Consider the following 20920-nt stretch of genomic DNA (forward strand, 5'->3'; position numbering starts at 1 on the left):
GTTGTGACTTAGGGAGCTCTTACTGGTATCAGGGGGGAGAAGCCAGAAAGCTATTAAAAATCCCCCAGTGCATAGGATAGCCCCCACAGAGAGTCAGTTCCTCCAATAATTCTGAGATCCAGTAACCCTGATTGAGAGAGTGCCCAATCTTCCTTTACTAATGGTATTTCTCTTACCAAGGTGCAAAGCAGCAATTATAACACTGAATTTTCATTGTTTCCTGCTTGATTTTGCCAGGTCTGTCGCTGAATGGCAAAACTATTTTGTTTGGTGGAAGTATTCCTGTCTCCCTGGTTGGGAGACTGAAGGGCAGATTTCTCATTTTCTGAAGGCAGCAGGCATCTTAGCTATTCTCCCAGTGCACCGTGCCAGACTCTGGTGTGAGTGACAGCCTTGCATTTGTGGGTTGTTTTCGTAACGGTACCGATGGCATTTGTGACACCTTGGTGATGACAGCAGCAGGTCACTCAGGCAAAGCACAGAGCACTTGGCACCATGTAGAGAGTAGGCCAAGTAATTGTGCTATATGTTTGCAAGCTTCTGAATATGAAGATCATTACTTCTTTTTACCAGTATGTCTGAAAGAAAGGTGTACCTCGTGTAAGTCTTGTTGGAATGAAATACACTTCTGAATCAATTTTGTATGCCACTAAAAATCTTTAATCACAGAACTGGGCACTAGAAGTAACATAATGAGATAAGAAAATGAACAATTCTAAGAAATCAAACGCATGGCTTTCAAACACAAGTCGACTTAATTCAGTCTAGGAAGACACAATAATTGTTAAGTCCCCACCATGGACTGAGGCCCTATCTCCAAGCAACAACATGAATTTATTTTTTTAACTTACAAAATTAAAAAAAAATTCTTCAAATACATTTTGTTTTGGTTCTTTTGCATTTCATTCCTCAGCCCCAAATCCAAAGCCCAACTTGTGGTAGGGAATTAAATAGGACCAGTATGAGCAAGCCAATTTAAGGAGACCTTAGAGGGTAAAATATTATAATTGGAAGCAAGCCTGCCATGGTTGGAATTGTTACTGTCAGCTTGGAGGAAAACTCTCCTTAGGTAAATGTGGAATGCTGTCAGCTGCTGTCCTCAAAGCTGCCACTATTCCGGCAAGAATGAAAATGCATCGGGCTCATGGGATCAGATACGTAGCCTGCATCAGGAAAAAAGTTCAGATGTTACTTATTAGCCTTTCAGCCCATCTCCCCATTTTTCTTTTCTTTTTGTTTTAAATGTTTTGGCCATGCCATGCAGCATGTGGGGTCCTAGTTCCCTGACCAGGGATCGAACCTGGGCCCCCTGCATCAGGGGCTCAGAGTCTTAACCACTGAACTGCCAGGGAAGTCCCCTCCCCATTTTTCTTAACAGCTTCACCCAGTGTAACACACAGCCGCCAAGTAGCTTCTCCTGGCTCTTGTGAACAGAGTCTGTCTGCCCGTTGCTGGCAAGCAATTATAAAACTAAAGCAAAATTTACAATGACAACAGAGAGCTGAGACCAGAGGAACATCAATGATGGGAGTCTGACGTGAGCCCAAGCTGGCCAGGTGACAGTTTGCAGTAAAGAAGGGTACAATTTAGGAAGGTGGTAATATCGTGATGGCTAAAAGGATGAGCTTCACGTCAGGCAAATCTGGGTTTGAGCTCTGGCTCCACTATTACCAGTTCTGTGATTTTTGTTAACCTTTCTGAACCTCAGTGTCTTCATTGTAAAGGGGGGAAGTAATGGTACTTCGCCAAAAAGTTGGTAACACACATAAGACAGTTAGCACTGTCTGACACATAGTGAGTGAGAAACAGATGATGACTGCTGGAAAGGGGAGATATAGATGGCAATAGAGAAAAGCAGAGTATTCTCTATATCAGATTGGCTCTGATTGTTTTTTCTTTTCTCTCTGAGACTCCAATGTTTAAGTGTGCATCAATGCTTAGGTCTGAATTCTAGTGGCATTTGATGCTCAGTGAAGCACTAGTCCTGGGTGTGTCCAGAAAATTGAGGATCTGGCCGCGGTCCTAGAGAACGTAGGACGTGCACAGGGAAGCAGTTAGTTACCTTTCCACTCTGAGTAGGGAAGCCATTCACTGTTTCTGTGAAAATGGGCATATTTGTCAGTAGCTAATGCTGCTTTTGCTCCCTTTTGGTAGCTGAGTTTTCAAAACCAACTCAGCCATCCACATTTTCATTAGACATCTGGCGATACGCGGTTCAATGGGCATATTTATTTTCATAAGAAAGGTCTCCATCAGCATCTCTTAGGCAGCACATAAACTCTCAGGAAAGGCAGAGCCACCACTGCTGATGCTGTTTGAAGGGCTCCTTTCGATAGTTGGGCTGGCCCCGGCCAGCTGCAGTTAGGGGAAGCGGGAGTCACATTACTGAATCCTAACTCTGGGTGGAGGAAAAATCTGTATCTTGGAGCAAAAATATTTCCTTTCGTTCAGCCTGAAGCTACAACTCCATCCCAGGCATAGAGAGATGCTTTAATAAGCTCGTAATTCTCTCATTACTGTACAATCAACTGTCTAATGTACCACATGCAATTTTACTGGTCTACGATGCTCCATGCCTCTCTCTCCATAGGGCTCCAGTGGAAATCTGATTGTGAGCATCCTTCTTGCTAGTGTGGGCAGGCTTGCCTTCGGGTATGGGTAGCAAAATCAGCAGGACATAGATGCTGACATTTATCATTGATACCATCATCACCAGAGTTGAAGGGACAGTCTTTGTGCAGTCAGTCGGCTTAAGAGGGACCAAATGAAATTTGACCATGGCTTTAAGAAAAGACTGAACCATGTTTGCGTGTTTTGTTTCTTAAGGGTGAAAGGTCTCAAGTACAGCTATGTACTTAATTTTATCTGCATTCTCTAGCCCTGTTCTTTGGGGAAGAAACAGTTCATAAAGTTGCTGTTATATACCACAAGTGGTTTATGGAGTGGAAATGGAGGGCAATTAAAGGGTTCTGTCTTATACAATGTGATGTTCCTAGTGGGAGACATTGAAAACATCTTTTTCATCTACTGGGACTCTCACTCCATTCAAACACCCTCATGTTTTCTTCTACCCCTGGTACATATACACATAAGAAAAACCTACTTTCGTATGATTACATCCTTTTTTGTCTAGCTTCTCCATCTTGAGGAATTCTGTTCAATGTATTATCCCTTTAAGAAACAGATCCTTAAGAAGTGCTTCATCTTGAAACTCCACAAAGAAAGGAAAAGAGTCCTGGTCAAAGCACACATTTCAAAGGGCGCCCTATATTTTGTGGTTGTGCAGTCACATCTGTAAAGGTTTGAAAAAATGATATTATATCTATAAAAAAAAGTGATGATGTGACACTTAGCACATATTTTCCTCCGTTACTGGAGTGGCCAATTATGTCGTAAAGTTGACGATGAAAAGCACTCGGCTGCATTCTAGACATGTCCTGGGAGTCAGAAGCACAAAGGTTTCTTTCTTTAATGTTCCAAAGTAGTCTGTCGTATCTATCCAGAACATTTTCCCCCTTCATTTCTTAAAGGCTTCCTAATGCCTTAGGTATTGATACTCTGCAGACAAAGTGCATTGGTGAGGATCCCAAAGCTGCAGGGTCTACTGGCATCAGTAACACAGAACCAGGAACATAACATATGATTTATTCTTCCACAAACCCAGTTCTTATAATAAATCTGATCTATTTCACTGACATACATTTTTTTCAGCTCTACATATTGTCAAAGGAAGTTCCCATGAATAAATGAGCCCATTGTGCTAAAATTCCAATAAAATATAGAGCCTTTCAGGCTTAGAGGTTGGAGAAAGGACATCAGAGGCTTGGCACTTTAATATGGGAGCTGATGATAATGGTTATTGCCCATCCTCTGTCTTCCAGGGGCAAGCATAGAACTGTGCTAACTATTTCAAAGAGCTCTATTAGTTCTTTCTAAAGTAGTCCTGTGCAAAATGGATCCCATCAGTGAGACCCTCACCTCCTCTCCAGCTTTTGAGAGAATAGCTGGGTTCACATCTTACCCTCGGGTACTTGCTAAAGAGGAAATACTTCCCTAGGATATGGTGCAATTGTGGAAACTCATCTGTTGTTTTCTCCTCTTCCCTACATCTCTGTGATGTGGGGCTTAGAAGCAGTGAACTCAATAAGGTGGCAGCAAGGTGCTTGGAATGTCATGAGATGTAGGAGATTATTTTCATAAGAGTTGTACTTTTCCCACATGTACACACACTCCCATATACTTGTACATACACTTACAAACTTATGTACACATTATTAAACACAAAGATAACTAGACTTATATAAGACTTATAAGAGCAAATTTCCCACTTATGCTGTTTTTAAAAGCATCCTTCATTTCTACTTGTTACAAAATAGAATCTTCTCTACCTCATTATCAAACAGATATCACCTTCCCAGGGGTAGTTTTCTTAGTCAATCTGATGAATCTGTATACTTACCATATTTGTCAATGGTTGAGAACTGAAGACTTTTCTTCATGTCATCCAAAGAAAGGCCTTGAGTGGAACATTGTCCAGCACTAGAAAATTCCATGAGACACTGTGAAAACCGTCGTGGCATTTGCTAATAACATTTCTATAAACCAATTATTCTCTCAGCATAGATATCAGAGAACTGGCAATGTGATACAATGGTACTTTTATCTTATACTGACTTGTTCGGAAAGAGTTCAGAATTATTTGGAGCAAGTTAGATCTAGGTGTGTCAGATCTAGATAGGCTCCAATTCCTAGCTGTATAACCTTAGGCATCGTACCCTTTCTGAGCCTTAGTGTATTGATCTGTAAATCAGGGAAAGTACATAAATAATATGCAATTTGTCTTGATGATTAAATATAGCAAAAAGAGTTGAATATAAAATCTGGGTTAATATCCTTGCAAGCCTTGCTTAAAAGGAACTAAGGATCAGAATGTTATTATCTTAGTCATAATCAACAGAAATGAAACACATCCCAAAAGGTAATGTTATTTTTATATTGATATTATTATAACACGAATTACAAGATAGTGATAACAGTATTTATTGAATGATTCTTATGTATTAAGCATTTGCATATATCATTATATTTAATGTTTATCATTATTATTTCTCTCATTTTATAGGTCAGAAGGGCTTTCCACGTGGCGCTAATGGTAAAGAATCTGCCTGCCAATGCAGGAGATGTAAGAGACTTGGGTTCCATTCCTGGGTGGGGAAGATCCCCTGGAAGAGGAAATGACACCCCACTCCAGTATTCTTGCTGGGAGAACCCCATGGACAGAGGAGCTTGGCGGGCTACAGTCCATGAGGTTGCAAAGAGTTGGATGTGACTGAGTGTCTGTGAATATATAGATTAGAAATGGAGGCTGGGGCAACTAAGAAACTTGTTACATACATTTGGTAAATGGCTCACCTAGGATTCAAACCCAAGTCTTCCATATTCTAAAGTCTGTATCCTTGCCCAGTATTCAACTGGAAATTTTCTCATGATTCCTTGGCTTAAATTAATCCTTTTCTTTGCCAAACTTCTACTCTACCATGTAGGTTAATGGGGTTGCTTCTTTTCTAATTTTTCAGACTCAAAACCTGAAGTTATCAGAGCTTTCAACCTAATATAAATCACATCTGTCAGTTGTATATCTGTAATTCCTCTTGTATCCATTTCTCTCATCCATACTTTAGCATCCTTAAAGAGGCAACCCAAGTTACCCCCAGAGCTGTCCCACTATGTCCACAGTAGAACTTGTAACTCCCCCTGTCCCCAAGCCAGTTCTCTCAAGCTCATTACTGGCACTACACCATTCAGTTACTTAACCCAAAATGCTGGGGTCATTCTTGGTACCTTTCTTTTTCTTATATCTTCCACCTAATTCAAATCTTTTTAACTTTGCATCCAAAATGTAACCCTAATCCATCCATCTCTCCTCCTTCAAGGTTTAGGCCATATATATTTCTTGTCCGGACTGCTGCAATTTGCCTCCTAATTGATTTTCCTGGTTTCATTTCTGTCCCCTTATAATTCATTCTCCATATATTACCCAGAGTAGTCTTTTCAAAATATAAAAGCATACGCCATTTACTGACTCATTGAAAAGACCCTGATGCTGGGAAAGATTGAAGGAGGGAGGAGAATGGGACCACAGAAGTTGAGATGGTTGGAGGGCATCACTGACTTAATGGACATGAGTTTGAATAATCTCTGGGAGTTGGTGATGGACAGGGAGGCCTGGCGTGCTGCAGTCCATGGGGTTGCAAAGAGTCGGACACGACTGAGCAACTGGACTGACACCATTTACCTACCTAAGACATATTTAAGGGCTTCCCTGGAAGCTCAGTGGTAAAGAATCCACCTGCTAGTGCAGGAGACATGGGTTCGATCCCTGATCTGGGAAAGTCCCACATGCCACAGAGCAACTAAGCCCGTGTGCCATAATTACTGAGTCTATGCTCTAGAGCCCGGAAGCAGCAATTACTGTGCCCGTGTGCTGCAACTACTGAGGCCCGCATGCCCTAGAGCCCATGCTCCACAACAAGAGAAGCCACTGCAGTGAGAAGCCTATGGACTGCAACTAGAAAGTAGCCCCTGCTCACAACTAGAGAAAAGCTCGTGCAGTGACAAATACCCAGCACAGCCAAAAATAAATAAATGAATAAATATATAAATAAAACATACTTAAAACCTTCCAACGACTTCCCAGTTCATTTAGAATAAAACACAAATACTTTACCCTCAAATACAAGGCTCTCTCAAACCTTGTCTCATACCCCTCTCACCATCTTTGCTAAGCCCTTCTTTTGGCATTCTTTCTGTCCTTTGAACCTTCCAAGCTTTCTCCCAGTTCACAGCTTTTGCATTTGTGAGGTCTGCTTGGAATGCTTTTCTTTCTCTTTCTCTCTCTTTTTTTAAATTTTTATTGGAGTGTAGTTGCTTTACAATGTTGTGTTAGTTTCTGCTATAAAGCAAAGTGAATCAGCTTATGTATACACACATCCCCTCTTTTGGGGATTTCCTTCCCAGTTAGGTCAACACAGGACTGAGTAGAGTTCCTGGTGCTATACAGCAGGTTCTCATTAGTTATCGATTTTATACACAGTACTATATACATATATGTCAGCTCCAGTCTCCCAATTCATCCCACCTCCTCCTTTCCCCTCTTGGGATCCATACATTTGTTCTCTATATTGGTATTTCTACTTTTGCTTTGCAAATAAGTCCATCTATACAGTTTCTCTAGATTCCACTATATGTATTAATATATACTTGTTCTTTTCTTTCTGACTTACTTATAGGTCCATCTATGTCTCTGCAAGTGGCACAATTTTCATTCCTTTTTATAGTTGAGTAATATTCCATTGTATATACACACCACATCTTTACCCATTCCTCTGTTGACGAACATTTAGGTTGTTTCTGTATCCTGGCTATTGTAAATAGTGCTACAATGAACATTGGGGTGCATATACCTTTTTGAATTATGGTTTTCTCTCGGTATATGCCCAGGAATGGGATTGCTGGGTCATATGGTAGTTCTATTTTTAACTTTTTAAGGATATGTTACACAATTCTCCATAGCGGCTGTACCAATCTACATTCCCACCAACACTATAGGAGGGCTCTCTTTTCTCCACATCCTCTCCAGCATTTTTGTTCATAGATTTTTTGGCTTATGGCTACTCTGATTGTGTGAGAATTTACCTCATTGTAGTTTTGATTTGCACTTCTCTAATAATTAGAATAATTAGTGATACTGAGCATCTTTTTATGTGTTTGCTGGTCATCTCTATGTCTGCTTTGGAGAAATGTCTATTTGGGTCTTTCACCCATTTTTTGATTGGGCTGTTTTTTTTTTTTTAACATTAAGCTGCATGAGTTGTTTGTTTATTTAGGAGATTAATCTCTTGTCAATTGCTTTGTTTGCAAATATTTTCACCCATTCTGAGGGTTGTCTTTTTGTCTTGTTTATGATTTTCTTTGCTATGCAAAAGCTTTGGATTCCATTTGCTTATTTTTGTTTTTATTTTCATTACTCTAAGAGGTAGGTCAAAGAAGATCTTGTTGCAATTTATGTGAGTGTTTTGTCCAGGTTTTCCTCTAAGAGTTTTATAGTGCCTGTCCTTAGATTTAGGTCTTTAATCCATTTTGAGTTTATTTTTGTGTATGGTGTTAGGAAGTGTTTTAATTTCATTGTTTACATGTAGCTGTCCAATTTTCCCAGAACCACTTATTGAAGAGACTATCTTTTCTCCATTGTATATTCTTGCCCCTCCTTTAAGAATGACACTATGCCTTCTGGTGCAAGACTCCTGAATTTGAGTCTTCACTCCACTATTTATTAGTTCTACAACCTTTTTGGCAAATTGTTTAACTGGCATGTGCCTCAGTTTGTGCAACTATAAAATGGGAATTATAACAAGACTTCACTTATAATGTTAATTTAAGAGAATTAAAGAAATATTAATAATTTTAAAGTATTTTGAACAGTTCTAACATTTAGTAAGCACTCAAAAATGTTACCTACTTTATTATTTATCAAGTTCCAACTCAAAGAAAGCATTTCCTCAAAGTCCTCTTGGATACTCCCAGTTGGAATTCCATCTCTCTCCAGTACTTTTTACTCCCAACACAGGGCTTATCAGAGTCTGCCTTGGTGTAGAATGATCTATATTTCCATACTAATACCCCACTAAACAGAATGCCTGTGCAGGTCTGAGATCCTAATACCTGTGGGTCTTCTGCAGGACTTAGCTGGTACTTCGTAAATAGTTAAAATAATAAAAGTGTGTTAAATTAAGTTATTACAAAATATTCATTTGGAGAAGTTAGACTTTTCTAAATACTTATATGAATTCACATAGATTAACTCACTTAGCTGCCTTAAAAATGACTACATGTTTGGTTACTTTCTTAAGCCTTAAAGTGAAGATACTGTTTCTTAGAGAAAAACAATGATTACAAAAAGGAAGTATTGAACTACAGTGGGATATAGCATGATCTCAATCAACATTAAATGGCAAATTACACTCAGTTTTGGACAACATAATCTCATTCAAGAAATTTGTCAAAATCAAAATTACCGTACTAATTTCTGTAACCTCCTTAGCACTCAAGCTCCTTGTAAGAAATGAGCCATAAACAGTAGTCTTGGCAACAAGAAGACAATAGGGAATAAATATTTTATCATCAAAAAGGCTATCTGGTTTCCTATGAATAAAAGCCCATCTCCAAGTTGTCTTATTTATTTAGTTGCTGAATGCAATTCGTGCCAGGGGACTTAACCTTCCTGCCCAAGAGATACCACATGAGCTGTCTCTGGCTGCTATTCTAGGATGACAGACAGATGGAAGCTAAGCTCAGTCAGGGCAGACAAAGCAGAAGAAACCAGACCTTGATCAGTGGAACTAACTGTCCTCAACCCGTCCAGACTTCAGTGGGAGTCTCACAGAAGCCCAGAGTTTCAGAGACACACCGGGACCTCTGTTGGCTGAAGTCATGGCCAGTGTAAATAGGCATTTCCAGGATGCAGCTGCCCCATGAATTCAGTGAAAGTAAATCTGAACCAATGGCAGGTAAGGAAAACACTCAATTTTGCAGCATTTCATGTTACTGGTCACCTAGGAGGCTTTCTTTATGCTAAAAGGATAATATGTATCATATACAGGCATATATATGAATGACATATAATATTATAATGGTAATTTTATATATACCTTTTATGGGAATAGAATGAAACCTTGTCTTTTAAAGAGAATAAGACAGTCTTTAGGTTAGTGTTTGCATACTACAACGTTATATTGATATATCTTATTTTAGTGCTAAAACAGTTTCAGTCATTTTAGGCTAAATAGTTCATATTAGCTCTGTGATGGATATGCAAAGATAAGCATAATCATCAGTCATTTTCTCTTATAAAGATATACTGCATGTGTGTCTGCTCAGTCAATCAGTCATGTGTGACTCTTTGTGGCCCCCATGGACCGTAGCCCACCAGGCTCCTTCTGTCCACGGAATTTCCCAGGTGAGAATACTGGAGTGGGTTGTCATTTCCTTCTCCAGGGGATCTTCCCAACCCAGGGACTGAACCTGCGTCTCTTGTGTCTACTGCACTGGCAGGCGAGTTCTTTACCAGCTGAGTCACTATACCCAAAAGATACACTAGGGAATGAATAATTTATCCATCAGGAAGACCTGAACCAAAATCCAGAAGTTATTTTTTGTTTCTCAATCCACGTGTTATGTTATAGACTACCTAGTTGATTGGCTGCTAATGAGGCCAGTTCACACCCAAATCCAAATAACGCAATTTGTATTTTTGTGTGTGCACATCATTCAGACTGTGGCTTGTCAGCACAACATAGCTTGTTTGCAAATAGTCACTCATGTACCCTGAGCAAAGACAACAACAAAACAAAGACAAAAAACATTCAAAACTAAAATATGAGGCTATGTTGGCTGAAATGAATGCAGAGATAATGACTCTCATGACAAGCACATTAAACAAAAATATTATCCAGGGAGAAGTAAATCAATATATACATAAGATACAGAGGAACCTTGAAGAGTGGGAAAAGCACTAGCAGATAGAACACACCCAAATATAGATTCAACTCTCCAAAGCAGGAGTTAGGCAGAGTCTACACACTAAACTGGTGGGTTAATGCATATTATGGGTAAAACTCTCAAAAGGAATATGAAAACAGAGTTTTTCTATACACTTAAAAACAGTTCTGATCACTAGAAGCTAGCATGGCATCAGTAAGAAAAAAAAATATGCTAGATTGGCTTCATTTCTTTTCAGTAAGGATAAACTTAAAGGGGCAATCCATAGGTTAGAACATAGAGCTAGACTCATATCATGGGCAGAACTTCGCCCGATTGCTTTATGAGTAATGAGGGGAGGTCTGTGCCAGGTGACAATGGTTAGATTGGATTGTCACTGGTTGAATATTCAGAAACAACAAAGACCTCAGGTAGGTGACATCTCCTACAGTTTAGACATTGATAAAAGTTAAAACAAAATACTGCATTTCCTAACATTAGAACTGTCCATAAATAGATTGAGTTGTTCTAGAAGGGGATACCATCTCATCTCCAGGCATATTCCAGCTGTGGTTGGAACATCTGGTTCCAACTGGGTGCTACAGAGGGAACCCGGTGTCCATCTGGAAATCACATGACCCTATTTCTTACATTCTATGATTCTTCAGAAGGTATCTGGGAATGATGTAGTCTCTGAAACTAGCTTTGATGTATTGGAAAGGCAGAGTGAAATTACACAGTTCCCACTTAGGCAGAAGATTTTTATCTTCTTTACCTGCACTGGCTGACATTTGGCCAGGGCTGAATGTCTGATTCCCAGGCACACACATACCCACATACCTAGCTCTACATTACCACTTCTGCTCAAGCTGGTGTTTGTAGCTTTTTGTCTATATACATTTCATTTGATACAGTAACTGAACCATGCTATTTGCCTGAAGGAACCATCTTCTTGAGTGCTTTTTTTCTTCAAAGGAAGAACCACACTGCCATCTAAGATGAAGCAAAGGAAAGTGTAGAGAAGTCACTTTCACATAAACCCGTCATTAAGGATTTGAATGACAGGCTGTGTAAGGCTGGCACTGAAAAATTCTGAGCTGCTTCACAAGGGTTTTTATATAAGGCACATTTATAGAATACTCATGTCGAACACCTGAGGGGTGGGGAAAAACCCTAAAACACTGTCATCTCTTAATCCAGAAAGGTATATTGTTAAGGTCCATGAGGAAGGAAGAAAAAGACTGTCTGAAGAGTTCCCGGGGAATCTGCGTCCCGTCTCTCCCGAGTGATGGGAAGAGGCAATGCCTCAGGGAGTGCAAATGGAGTCCATTTAGAGCCTCAAAAGCAGCCAGTATTGTGGCTTCCCAGGTGGAACAAGTGGTAAAGAATCAACCTGCCAGGGCAGGAGATGTAAGGTGCAGGTTGGCCTGGGTCAGGAAGATTCCCTGGAGGAAGAAATGGCAACCCACTTCAGTATTCTTGCCTGCAGAATCCCACGGACAGAGAAACTTGGAGGGCTACAGTCACAAAGAGTTGGACAGGACTGAGCAGGCGCCCATACACACACACACACACACACACACACACACACACACACACACACACACACACACACACACCACATTGTGGCTTCCAAATCACAGCCTGCCAAATGCATCTGGTATTGAAGCAGCAAATCATGGCTTTGGCTGTGGGATTCATGAATTCTCGGAATATCTGCTGGTGCCATAATTGCTTCTGACGGAATTACATTCCAAAGAAGACTTCAGATGGGCATACAATCTAAGAGAAACCAATTTTATCATATTCTTCCAAATGTGGCATACGCTGTGCTGGGGATTTTGCCTTGGTGAATTACAGCACATGTATACAGTCTACATGGCTTGCAAGCAAGAGTAAAATTAAAACAACCGGATAAAAATAAAGCGACCTAGAACATTAAGTTCTGTCACAGTGACATAAAAGTAATTTCTTATATTTGCAGAGGGCTTTATAGCTTGCACATACTTTTCAATTGATTAAAGAGTTTAAAACCTCCATGGAGTTTAGCTTAAAACCTCCATGGGTGTCCAAGGAGGCATCAATCCTATGCAGGTGGAAAGTCAGGCTCAAGAGGTTTGAATCACCTGCACAAACTCACAGAACTAGCAAGAGGCAGAGCCAGAACTTGATCAACAGGTCTTTATATTTCCAGTGCATGCTTTTTCTTCTAAAATACACTTCATTTAACAGCAGTATGGGCTTCTTAGATAGTTTAGTGGTAAAGACTCTCCCTGCCAATGCAAGAGCCACAGAAGAAGACGTCTGTTTCGTCCTTTAGTTGGGAAAATCTCCTGGAGGAGGGCCTGGCAACCCACTCCAGTACCCTTGTCTGGAGAATCCCATGGACAGAGGAGCTGGCAGGTGATAGTCCATGGGATCATAAAGAATTGTACACAACTGAGCACGCACACACACACACAGCAGCACATGTCAAACTGTTGATGTGTTACCACATGGGGAGCTCACTGAATGAGTCAAGAGTTACAGAGTTTTGGACCCTTTGCATAAAAAAGTGATCAAGAAAATTCTTAGGGAGAATATGCCTCCTCATCATAGAGAGACCAGAATCAGCTTTTCATGTCTTGCTTTGTTAGACCTTTTAAGAAAGGATACTTTCCACTGTCTAACAATGGCTTCCCCGTCCCTGAGCAGTGATGTCAAAACATGAGGCACACACCAAACTTTCTAAATGAGATGTTTATGATTCTTCCCGACTCTGAGCTTGTGTAAGGTTTCCTAAGCCGCACACATGGATTCATCTTCCTAAACATTGTCCTAAGTTGAATAGAAAACAATTAGGTAACCGGTGTGATTAAACACTTCAGGCAAAATTTTCTTTCAAGTTGTTCCCATTAGTTTTATGCAGTTAAAAATGCCCTCCAGGGCGGCCTGTAACCTGGAAGATTTAGTCATTTGGATTTTGCATAAAATAGCACCATCTAAGGCCTCACAGCTTTGCAAATATGCTTGGTGGTTTGTTGGATCTTTTTTGCCGTCTGTCTGAACCATGTTACCTGTGTAAGGATATTAGCCCAAGGATCAGCGCCATATGCACCCTCAACCCTTTCCTCCAGAGGAATATATCCAAGTTAGGAGTCATTTATTTCACTCAAAGGGAAACACAGACAGGCAATATTTAACCAGAATTTCAGAGCTTTGACACTAATCTAAAGGACTAATACAAAGAAAAGGTGAAGAAACAGCCTGTTGAGATCCCTAATAAAGGTGTTTACACAAAGAAAATAAATGCCTTGCCATAGAAAGGGCTACTAGAGTCATCTGGCTATTCCTTTTGGCATTTAGCTGTAAACAAATACATCTATTTAAAACAGATCTGTCAGAAGGGATAAATGCCGTTGTACACTTTGCAATTTCTCTCTATGCCACACATCTTTTCTTTGGCCTAAAGAGAAAGACGACATTTCTATTAGAAACAGAATCACCTTTGGCCTAACTTTGAAATAGTCCAGTCAGATTACTATGAATAAACCTTTGTTAATTTATCAGCTAGATTGAACATATTTATTTATTCATGATTTCCCTCTGGCTGTTTTGAAAACATTATTTTGTCTTTGTCAATATTCCCTACTTGATAATGTCCTAAATTAAAACAAATTTATTGCACCCATTACAGTAAATGGACAATGGCCAAAGTGTTTAATGGGGTCAGAGGTCAGTGCAAAGTATCTTTTTCAGGAAAATCAAGCCCATCAGCTTTCTATCAATGGCAAATGTCCCCGGGCTATAAAAAGACTGAAAGACTTGGCAATGGGTCGTGGCTCTGTTTGAGCCATTAGGCAAATAGCCAAGGTCTCAGCTCCCTTACTTTTAGAGGAAAAAGCAATTAGGTAAAGAATTATGAATAAGGAAAAATGCAGTGAGAACTGAAAGTGTGCATTAATTCCTTGATGGTTTATAAATTATTAATGTGCTCAACAGTAACCTGACAACATACCACCTCTCAATTTACCTCTGCTTTGAACAGGTATAAATGAATCAGCTGTACAATCTAGCAGGAGGTGGACTTTGCCTGCTAAACTGAGGAAAATCCTTTAAATATAGCAGAATCTTTCTTATCCTTCACTGTTTGTATCCAAAAAAGGGAAATCCTGTTAAATACAGAACTGTGAGATCTTGGTAGCAGGAGAGTTATTAAGCCCACTTCTTGTCCCTTCATTTATCCACCTCTCATTTTACTGAGAAGTACACTGAAGCCATGTAAAGTGAATTAATGTATTCAAGTTCATATGCTAAGGTCAGAGTGAAGTCAAGAATATAAGCTGGAGTGGTAAACCTCTAGTCTTCTCTGATGATTTTTATTCCTATTTATAAGTGGAGAGGGAAACTAAAATTTGCAGCGTATCTGCTAAGCGCCAGGAACACAACCAGATGCCTTACAATCCCTGTAATTTTTGCTCCTCCCCAAAATTCATTTTACATGCAAGGAAACAAATGCTTAGAAAGTCTAAAACTTGTCCAGGGTCACGCAGTTGTAATTCAAACCTCAAGGAAATAAACCCTGAGTATTCATTGGAAGGACCTATGTTGATGCTCCAATACTTTGACCACCTAATGCCAAGAGCTGATTCATTGGAAAAGACCCTGATGCTGGGAAAGATTGAGGGCAGGAGAAGAAGCAGGTTACAGAGGATGAGAAAGTTGGATGGTATGAAGCATCAATATGAACAAAGCTAGTAGAGGTGATGGAAGTAGTTGAGCTACTTCAAATTTTAAAAGATGATAGTGTTAAAGTGCTGCACTCAATATGCCAGCAAATTTGGAAAACTCAGCAGTGGCCACAGGACTGGAAAAGGTCAGTTTTCATTTCAATCCCTAAGAAAGACAATGCCAAAGAATGCGCAAACTACCACTCAGTTTTACTCATCTCACACACAAGAAAAGTAATGCTCAAAATTCTCCAAGCCAGGCTTCAACAATACATAAACCATGAACTTCCAGTTGTTCGAACTGGTTTTAGAAAATGCAGAGGAACCAGAGATCAAATTGCCAACATCCACGGGATCATCGAAAAAGCAAGAGAGTTCCAGAAAAAACATCTATTGCTGCTTTATTGACTATGCAAAAGCCTTTGACTGTGTAGATCATGAAAAACTGTGGAAAATTCTGAAAGAGATGGGAATACCAGACCACCTGACCTGCCTCCTGAGAAATCTGTATGCAGGTCATGAAGCAACAGTTAGAACTGGACATGGAACAACAGTCTGGTTCCAAATAGGAAAAGGAATATGTCAAGGCTGTATATTGTCACCTTGCTTATTTAACTTATATGCAGAGTACATTATAAGAAATGCTGGGCTGGATTTGACACGACTGACCGACTGAACTGAACTGAACAGAGGATGAGATGGATGGATGGTATCACAGACTCAATGGACATGAGTTTGAGCAGACTTCGGGAGATAGTGAAGGACAGGGAAGTCTGGTGTACTGCGGTTCATGAGGTTAAAAGTAGTTGGACATGATTTAGCAGGCGCTCTGTCCTGTCCGACTCTTAGCGACCCCATGGACTGCAGCACTCCAGAACTCAATGTCCATCACCAACTCCCGGAGTCCACCCAAACCCATGTCCACCAAGTTGGTGATGCCATCCAACCATCTCATCCTCTGTCTTTTCTTTCTCCTCCTGCCCTCAATCTTTCCCAGCATCAGGGTCTTTTCCAATGAGTCAACTCTTTGCATCAGGTGGCCAAAGTATTGGAGTTTCAGCTTCAGCATCAGTCCTTCCAATGAATATTCAGGACTGATCTCCTTTAGGATGGACTGGTTGGATCTCCTTGCAGTCCAAGGGACTCTCAAGAGTCTTCTCCAATACCACAGTTCAAAAGCATCACTTCTTCGGTGCTCAGCTTTCTTTATAGTCCAACTCTCACATCCATACATGACCACTGGAAAAACCATAGCCTTGACTAGACAGACCTTTGTTGGCAAAGTAATGTCTCTGCTTTTTAATATGCTATCTAGGTTGGTCATAACTTTCCTCTCACGGAGTAAGTGTCTTTTAATTTCATGGCTCCAGTCACTATCTGCAGTGATTTTGGAGCCCAAAAAAATAAAGTCTGACATTGTTTCTACTGTTTCTCCATCTATTTGCCATGAAGGGATGGGACCAGATTCCATGATCTTAGTTTTCTGAATGTTGAGTTTTAAGCCAATTTTTTCACTCTCCTCTTTCACTTTCTTCAAGAGGCTCTTTAGTTTTTCTTCACTTTCTGCCATAAGGGTGGTGTCATCTGCATATCAGAGGTTATTGATATTTCTCCCAACAATCTGGATTCCAGCTTGTGCTTCATCCAGCCCAGCATTTCTCATGATGTACTCTGCATATAAGTTAAATAAGCAGGGTGACAATATACAGCCTTGACATACTCCTTTTCCTATTTGGAACCTGTCTGTTCCAAGTACAGTCTAACTCTTGTTCTAGACTTGCATACAGATTTCTCAGGAGGCAGATCAGGTGGTCTGGTGTAACCATCTCTTGAAGAATTTTCCACAGTTCGTTGTGATCTACACATTCAAAGGCCTTGGCATAGTCAATAAAGCAGAAGTAGATGTTTTTCTGAAACTGTCTTACTTTTAAATGATCCTGTGGATGTTGGCAATTTCTCTGGTTCCTCTGTCTTTTCTAAATAGAGCTTGAACATCTGGAAGTTCACAATTCATGTACTGTTGAAGCCTGCCTTGGAGAATTTTGAGCATTACTTTGCTAACATATGAGATAAGTGCAATTTTGCGGTAGTTTGAGCATTCTTTGCAGAGCCTTTCTTTGGGATTCGAATGAAAACGGACATTTTCCAGTCCTGTGGTCACTGCTGAGTTTTCCAAATTTGCTGGCATATTGCATGTATCATTTTAACACCATCATCTTTTAGGATCTGAAGTAGCTTAACTGCAATTCCATCACCTCCACTAGCTTTGTTGGTAGTAATGGTTCCTAAGACCCACTTGACTTCACATTGCAGGATGTCTGGCTTTAGGTGATTGATCACACCATCTTGGCTATCTGGGTCATAAAGATCATTTGGTATGGGTCTTCTTGTATTCTTGCCACCTTTTCTTAATATTTTCTGCTTCTGTTAGGTCCATACCATTTCTGTCATTTATTGTGCACATCGTTGCAAGAAATGTTCCCTTGTTGTCTAATTTTCTTGTAGAGATCTCTAGTCTTTCCTATTCTATTGTTTTCCTCTATTTGTTTGCATTGATTACTGAGGAAGGCATTCTTATCTCTCCTTGCTATTCTTTGGAACTCTGCATTTAAACGGGTGTATCTTTCTTTTTCTCCTTTGCCTTTGCATCTTTTCTTTTTTCAGCTATTTGTAAGGACTCGTCAGACAAACATTTTGCCTTTTTACATTTCTTGGGAATGGTTTTGATAAAAAAAAAAAAAAAGTGGCAGTAATCACTGCCACTTGTGCAATGTTCATATATACCTCTGTCCATAGTTCTTCAGTTACTCTATCAGATCTAATTCCTTGAATCTATTTGTTACTTCCACTGTAAAATCATAACGGATTTGATTTAGGTCATACCTGAATGGTCTAGTGGTTTTCCATACTTTCTTCAATTTAAGTCTGAATTTGGAAATAAGGAGTTCATGATCTGAGCCACAGTTAGCTCCCAGTCTTGTTTTTGCTGACTGTATAGAGCTTCTCCTTCTATGACTGCAAAGAATATAATCATTCTGATTTCGGTACTGACCATCTGGTGATGTACATGTGTAGTCTTCTCTTGTGTTGTTGGAAAAGGTTGTCTGATATGGCCAGTGCATTCTCTTAGGAAAACTCAGTTAGCCTTTGACTTGCTTCCTTTTGTACTCCATGGCTGAATTTGTCTGTTACTCCAGGTTATCTCTTGTCTTCCTACTTTTGCATTCTAGTCCCCTATAAGGAAAAGGATATCTTTTTTGGGTGTTCTAGAAGGTCTTGGAGGTCTTTTAGAACCATTCAACTTCAGCTTCTTCAGCATTACTGGTTGGGGCATAGATTTGGATTACTGTGATACTGAATGGTTTGCCTTGGAAACAATCAGATCATTCTGTCGTTTTTGAGATTGTATCCAAGTACTATGAAGGCACTCTATTTCTTCTAAGGGATTCTTGCCCACAGTAGTAGATATAATGGTCAGCTGAGTTAAATTCACCCATTCCAGTCCATTTTAGTTTGCTGATTCCTAAAATGTCAACATTCACTCTTGCCACCTCCTGTTTGACCACTTCTAATTTGCCTTGATTCATGAACATAATATTCCAGGTACCTATGCAATATTGCTTTTTACAGCATTGGACTTTACTTCCATCACCAGTCACATCCACAGCTGGGTGTTGTTTTTGCTTTGGCTCTGTCTCTTCATTCTTTCTAGAGTTATTTCTCCACTGATCTCCAGTAGCATATTGGGCACTTACCGACCTCGGGAGTTCATCTTTCAGTGTCCTAGCTTTTTGCCTTTTCATACTGTTCATGGGGTTCTCAAGGCAAGAATACTAAAGTGGTTTGCCATTCCCTTCTCCAGTGGACTACATTTTGTCAGAACTGTCCACCATGACCTGTCTGTCTTCGGTGGCCCTATGTGGCATGGCTAATAGTTTCATTGAGTTAGACAAGGCTGTGGTCCATGTGATTAAATTGGTTAGATTTCTGTGATTGTAGTCTTCATTCTGTCTGCCCTCTGATGGAGAAGGATAAGAGGCTTATGGAAGCTTCCTGAGGGGAGAGACTGACTGAGGGGGAAACTGGGTCTTGTTTTGATGGGCGTGGTCATGCTCAGTAAATCTTTAATCCAATTTTCTGCTGATGGTCGAGGCTGTGTTCCCTCCCTTTTGTTTGACCTGGGGCCAAACTTTGTTGGAGGTAATGAAGGTAATGGTGACCTCCTTCAAAAGGCCCCATGCAAGCACTGCTGCATTCAGTGCCCCTAATCCTATAGCAGGCCACTGCCGACCCACGCCTCCACTGGAGACTCCTGGACACTCATGGGCGAGTCTGGGTCAGTCTCTTGTAAGGTCACTGCTCCTTTCTCCTGGGTCCCAGTGTGCACAAGCTTTTGTAAGTGCCCTCCAAGAATCTGTTTCCCTAGTCCTGTGTAAGTTTTGGTGACTCTATGGTGGGGTTAATGGCATCCTCCTCCAAGAGAGCTTATACCATGCCCAGGTCTACTGCACCCTGAGCCCCTGCCCCTGCAGCAGTCCATTGCTGACCCATACCTCCGCAGGAGACACTCAAACACAGTTTTGGCTCATATCTGTGAGGTCTCTGGGTCCTGATGCAAGCAAGGTTTGTTCATGCCCTCCAAGCGACTGAACAACAACAAATCTCCTGCTTTCCCCCACTTAACCTTGTTGGCTCTAGGAATGTTTCCCAAATTTATACCATAATCTTGTCTCTATCCCTCTGCCCATGGTTGTTTATCAAGCACAATGTCAGGCACTGTGCTGAGTAGGAAGGATTCAGATATGAGCATGTTGGGCATGGACACTACTCTCTTTGGTAGAAATGCGAACTTGGACAGGTAAACGTTAATTCTGGGAACATGGTACATATTCTAGAGGGTACCCTCCCTACACAGAGGAAATGACATGACATGACAGACAAGCAAAGGTTTCCAAGGGGAGGTGACTTCTGGGGAAAGGACTGAGTAGGGGTATGTGTGAAGACCCCGGAAATTAAATGGCTAAAGTGAATATATATATTATTTTAACTTTTCATTTTGAAGCAATCTCAAAATAAAAAAGGTTGCAACTACAGTACATTTTCCCCTGAACAATTTAAGAGTAAACTGCCAATCTGATACCCATGATCTCCCCAATATATTCGTGTACTCCTAAAATAAAGACATTCTCTTACATAGCCACAATAGAAGCATTTCATTCCACCATCTACCCTCAGACTCCATTTGTCTGTTATCTCTATAGTGCTCTTTACAGCAAAATGATCCAATTCAGAATAACACTGTTATACTTCTTTAATCGTCAATCTTGAACAGTTCTCAGTCTGTACTTGAATTTCATGACATTTTCTGAAGATGATGAGCCAGTTATTTTGCAGTGGCCTTTGTGCATGTGTGCATGTACAGTCACTTCAGTCGTGTCTGACTCTTTGCAGCTCTATTGACTGTAGCACACTAGGCTCCTCTGTCCAAGGGACTCTTTAGGCAAGAATACCCCAGTATTCTTGGGGTGGGTTGCTATGCCCTCTTCCAGGGGATCTTCCTGACCCAGGGATGGAACCTGTGTCTCTTATGTCTCCTGCATTGGAAAGTGGGTTCTTTACCACTAGCTCCACCTGGGAAGCCCGAGTGTCCTTTAATTTGGCTATATTTGAGATTT

General features: G+C 40.5%; 2 protein-coding genes across 5 annotated transcripts in view; one reads left to right on the top strand and one right to left on the bottom strand.

The window, feature by feature from the left end:
- Positions 1-637: 637 nt before the first annotated feature.
- Positions 638-20920, bottom strand: part of LOC122677090 (serine/threonine-protein kinase TNNI3K) — a 355674-nt gene continuing 335391 nt past the window's right edge. For all 4 annotated transcript variants that reach the window (XM_043876893.1, XM_043876895.1, XM_043876894.1 and 1 more), the window contains 2 exons: positions 4460-4539; positions 638-1163 (listed from right to left, as the gene is read on the bottom strand). In XM_043876893.1, the coding sequence (XP_043732828.1) occupies positions 1087-1163; positions 4460-4539 (157 nt within the window). In that variant the 3' untranslated portion in view covers positions 638-1086. The remainder of the gene's footprint in view (positions 1164-4459; positions 4540-20920) is intronic.
- Positions 9458-20920, top strand: part of LRRC53 (leucine rich repeat containing 53) — an 80260-nt gene continuing 68797 nt past the window's right edge. The window contains 1 exon segment of the mRNA XM_043876892.1: positions 9458-9566. Within this exon segment, the coding sequence (XP_043732827.1) occupies positions 9518-9566 (49 nt within the window). The 5' untranslated portion in view covers positions 9458-9517.

This window comes from Cervus elaphus, chromosome 20, assembly GCF_910594005.1.
Source record: "Cervus elaphus chromosome 20, mCerEla1.1, whole genome shotgun sequence".
NCBI lineage: Eukaryota > Metazoa > Chordata > Mammalia > Artiodactyla > Cervidae > Cervus > Cervus elaphus.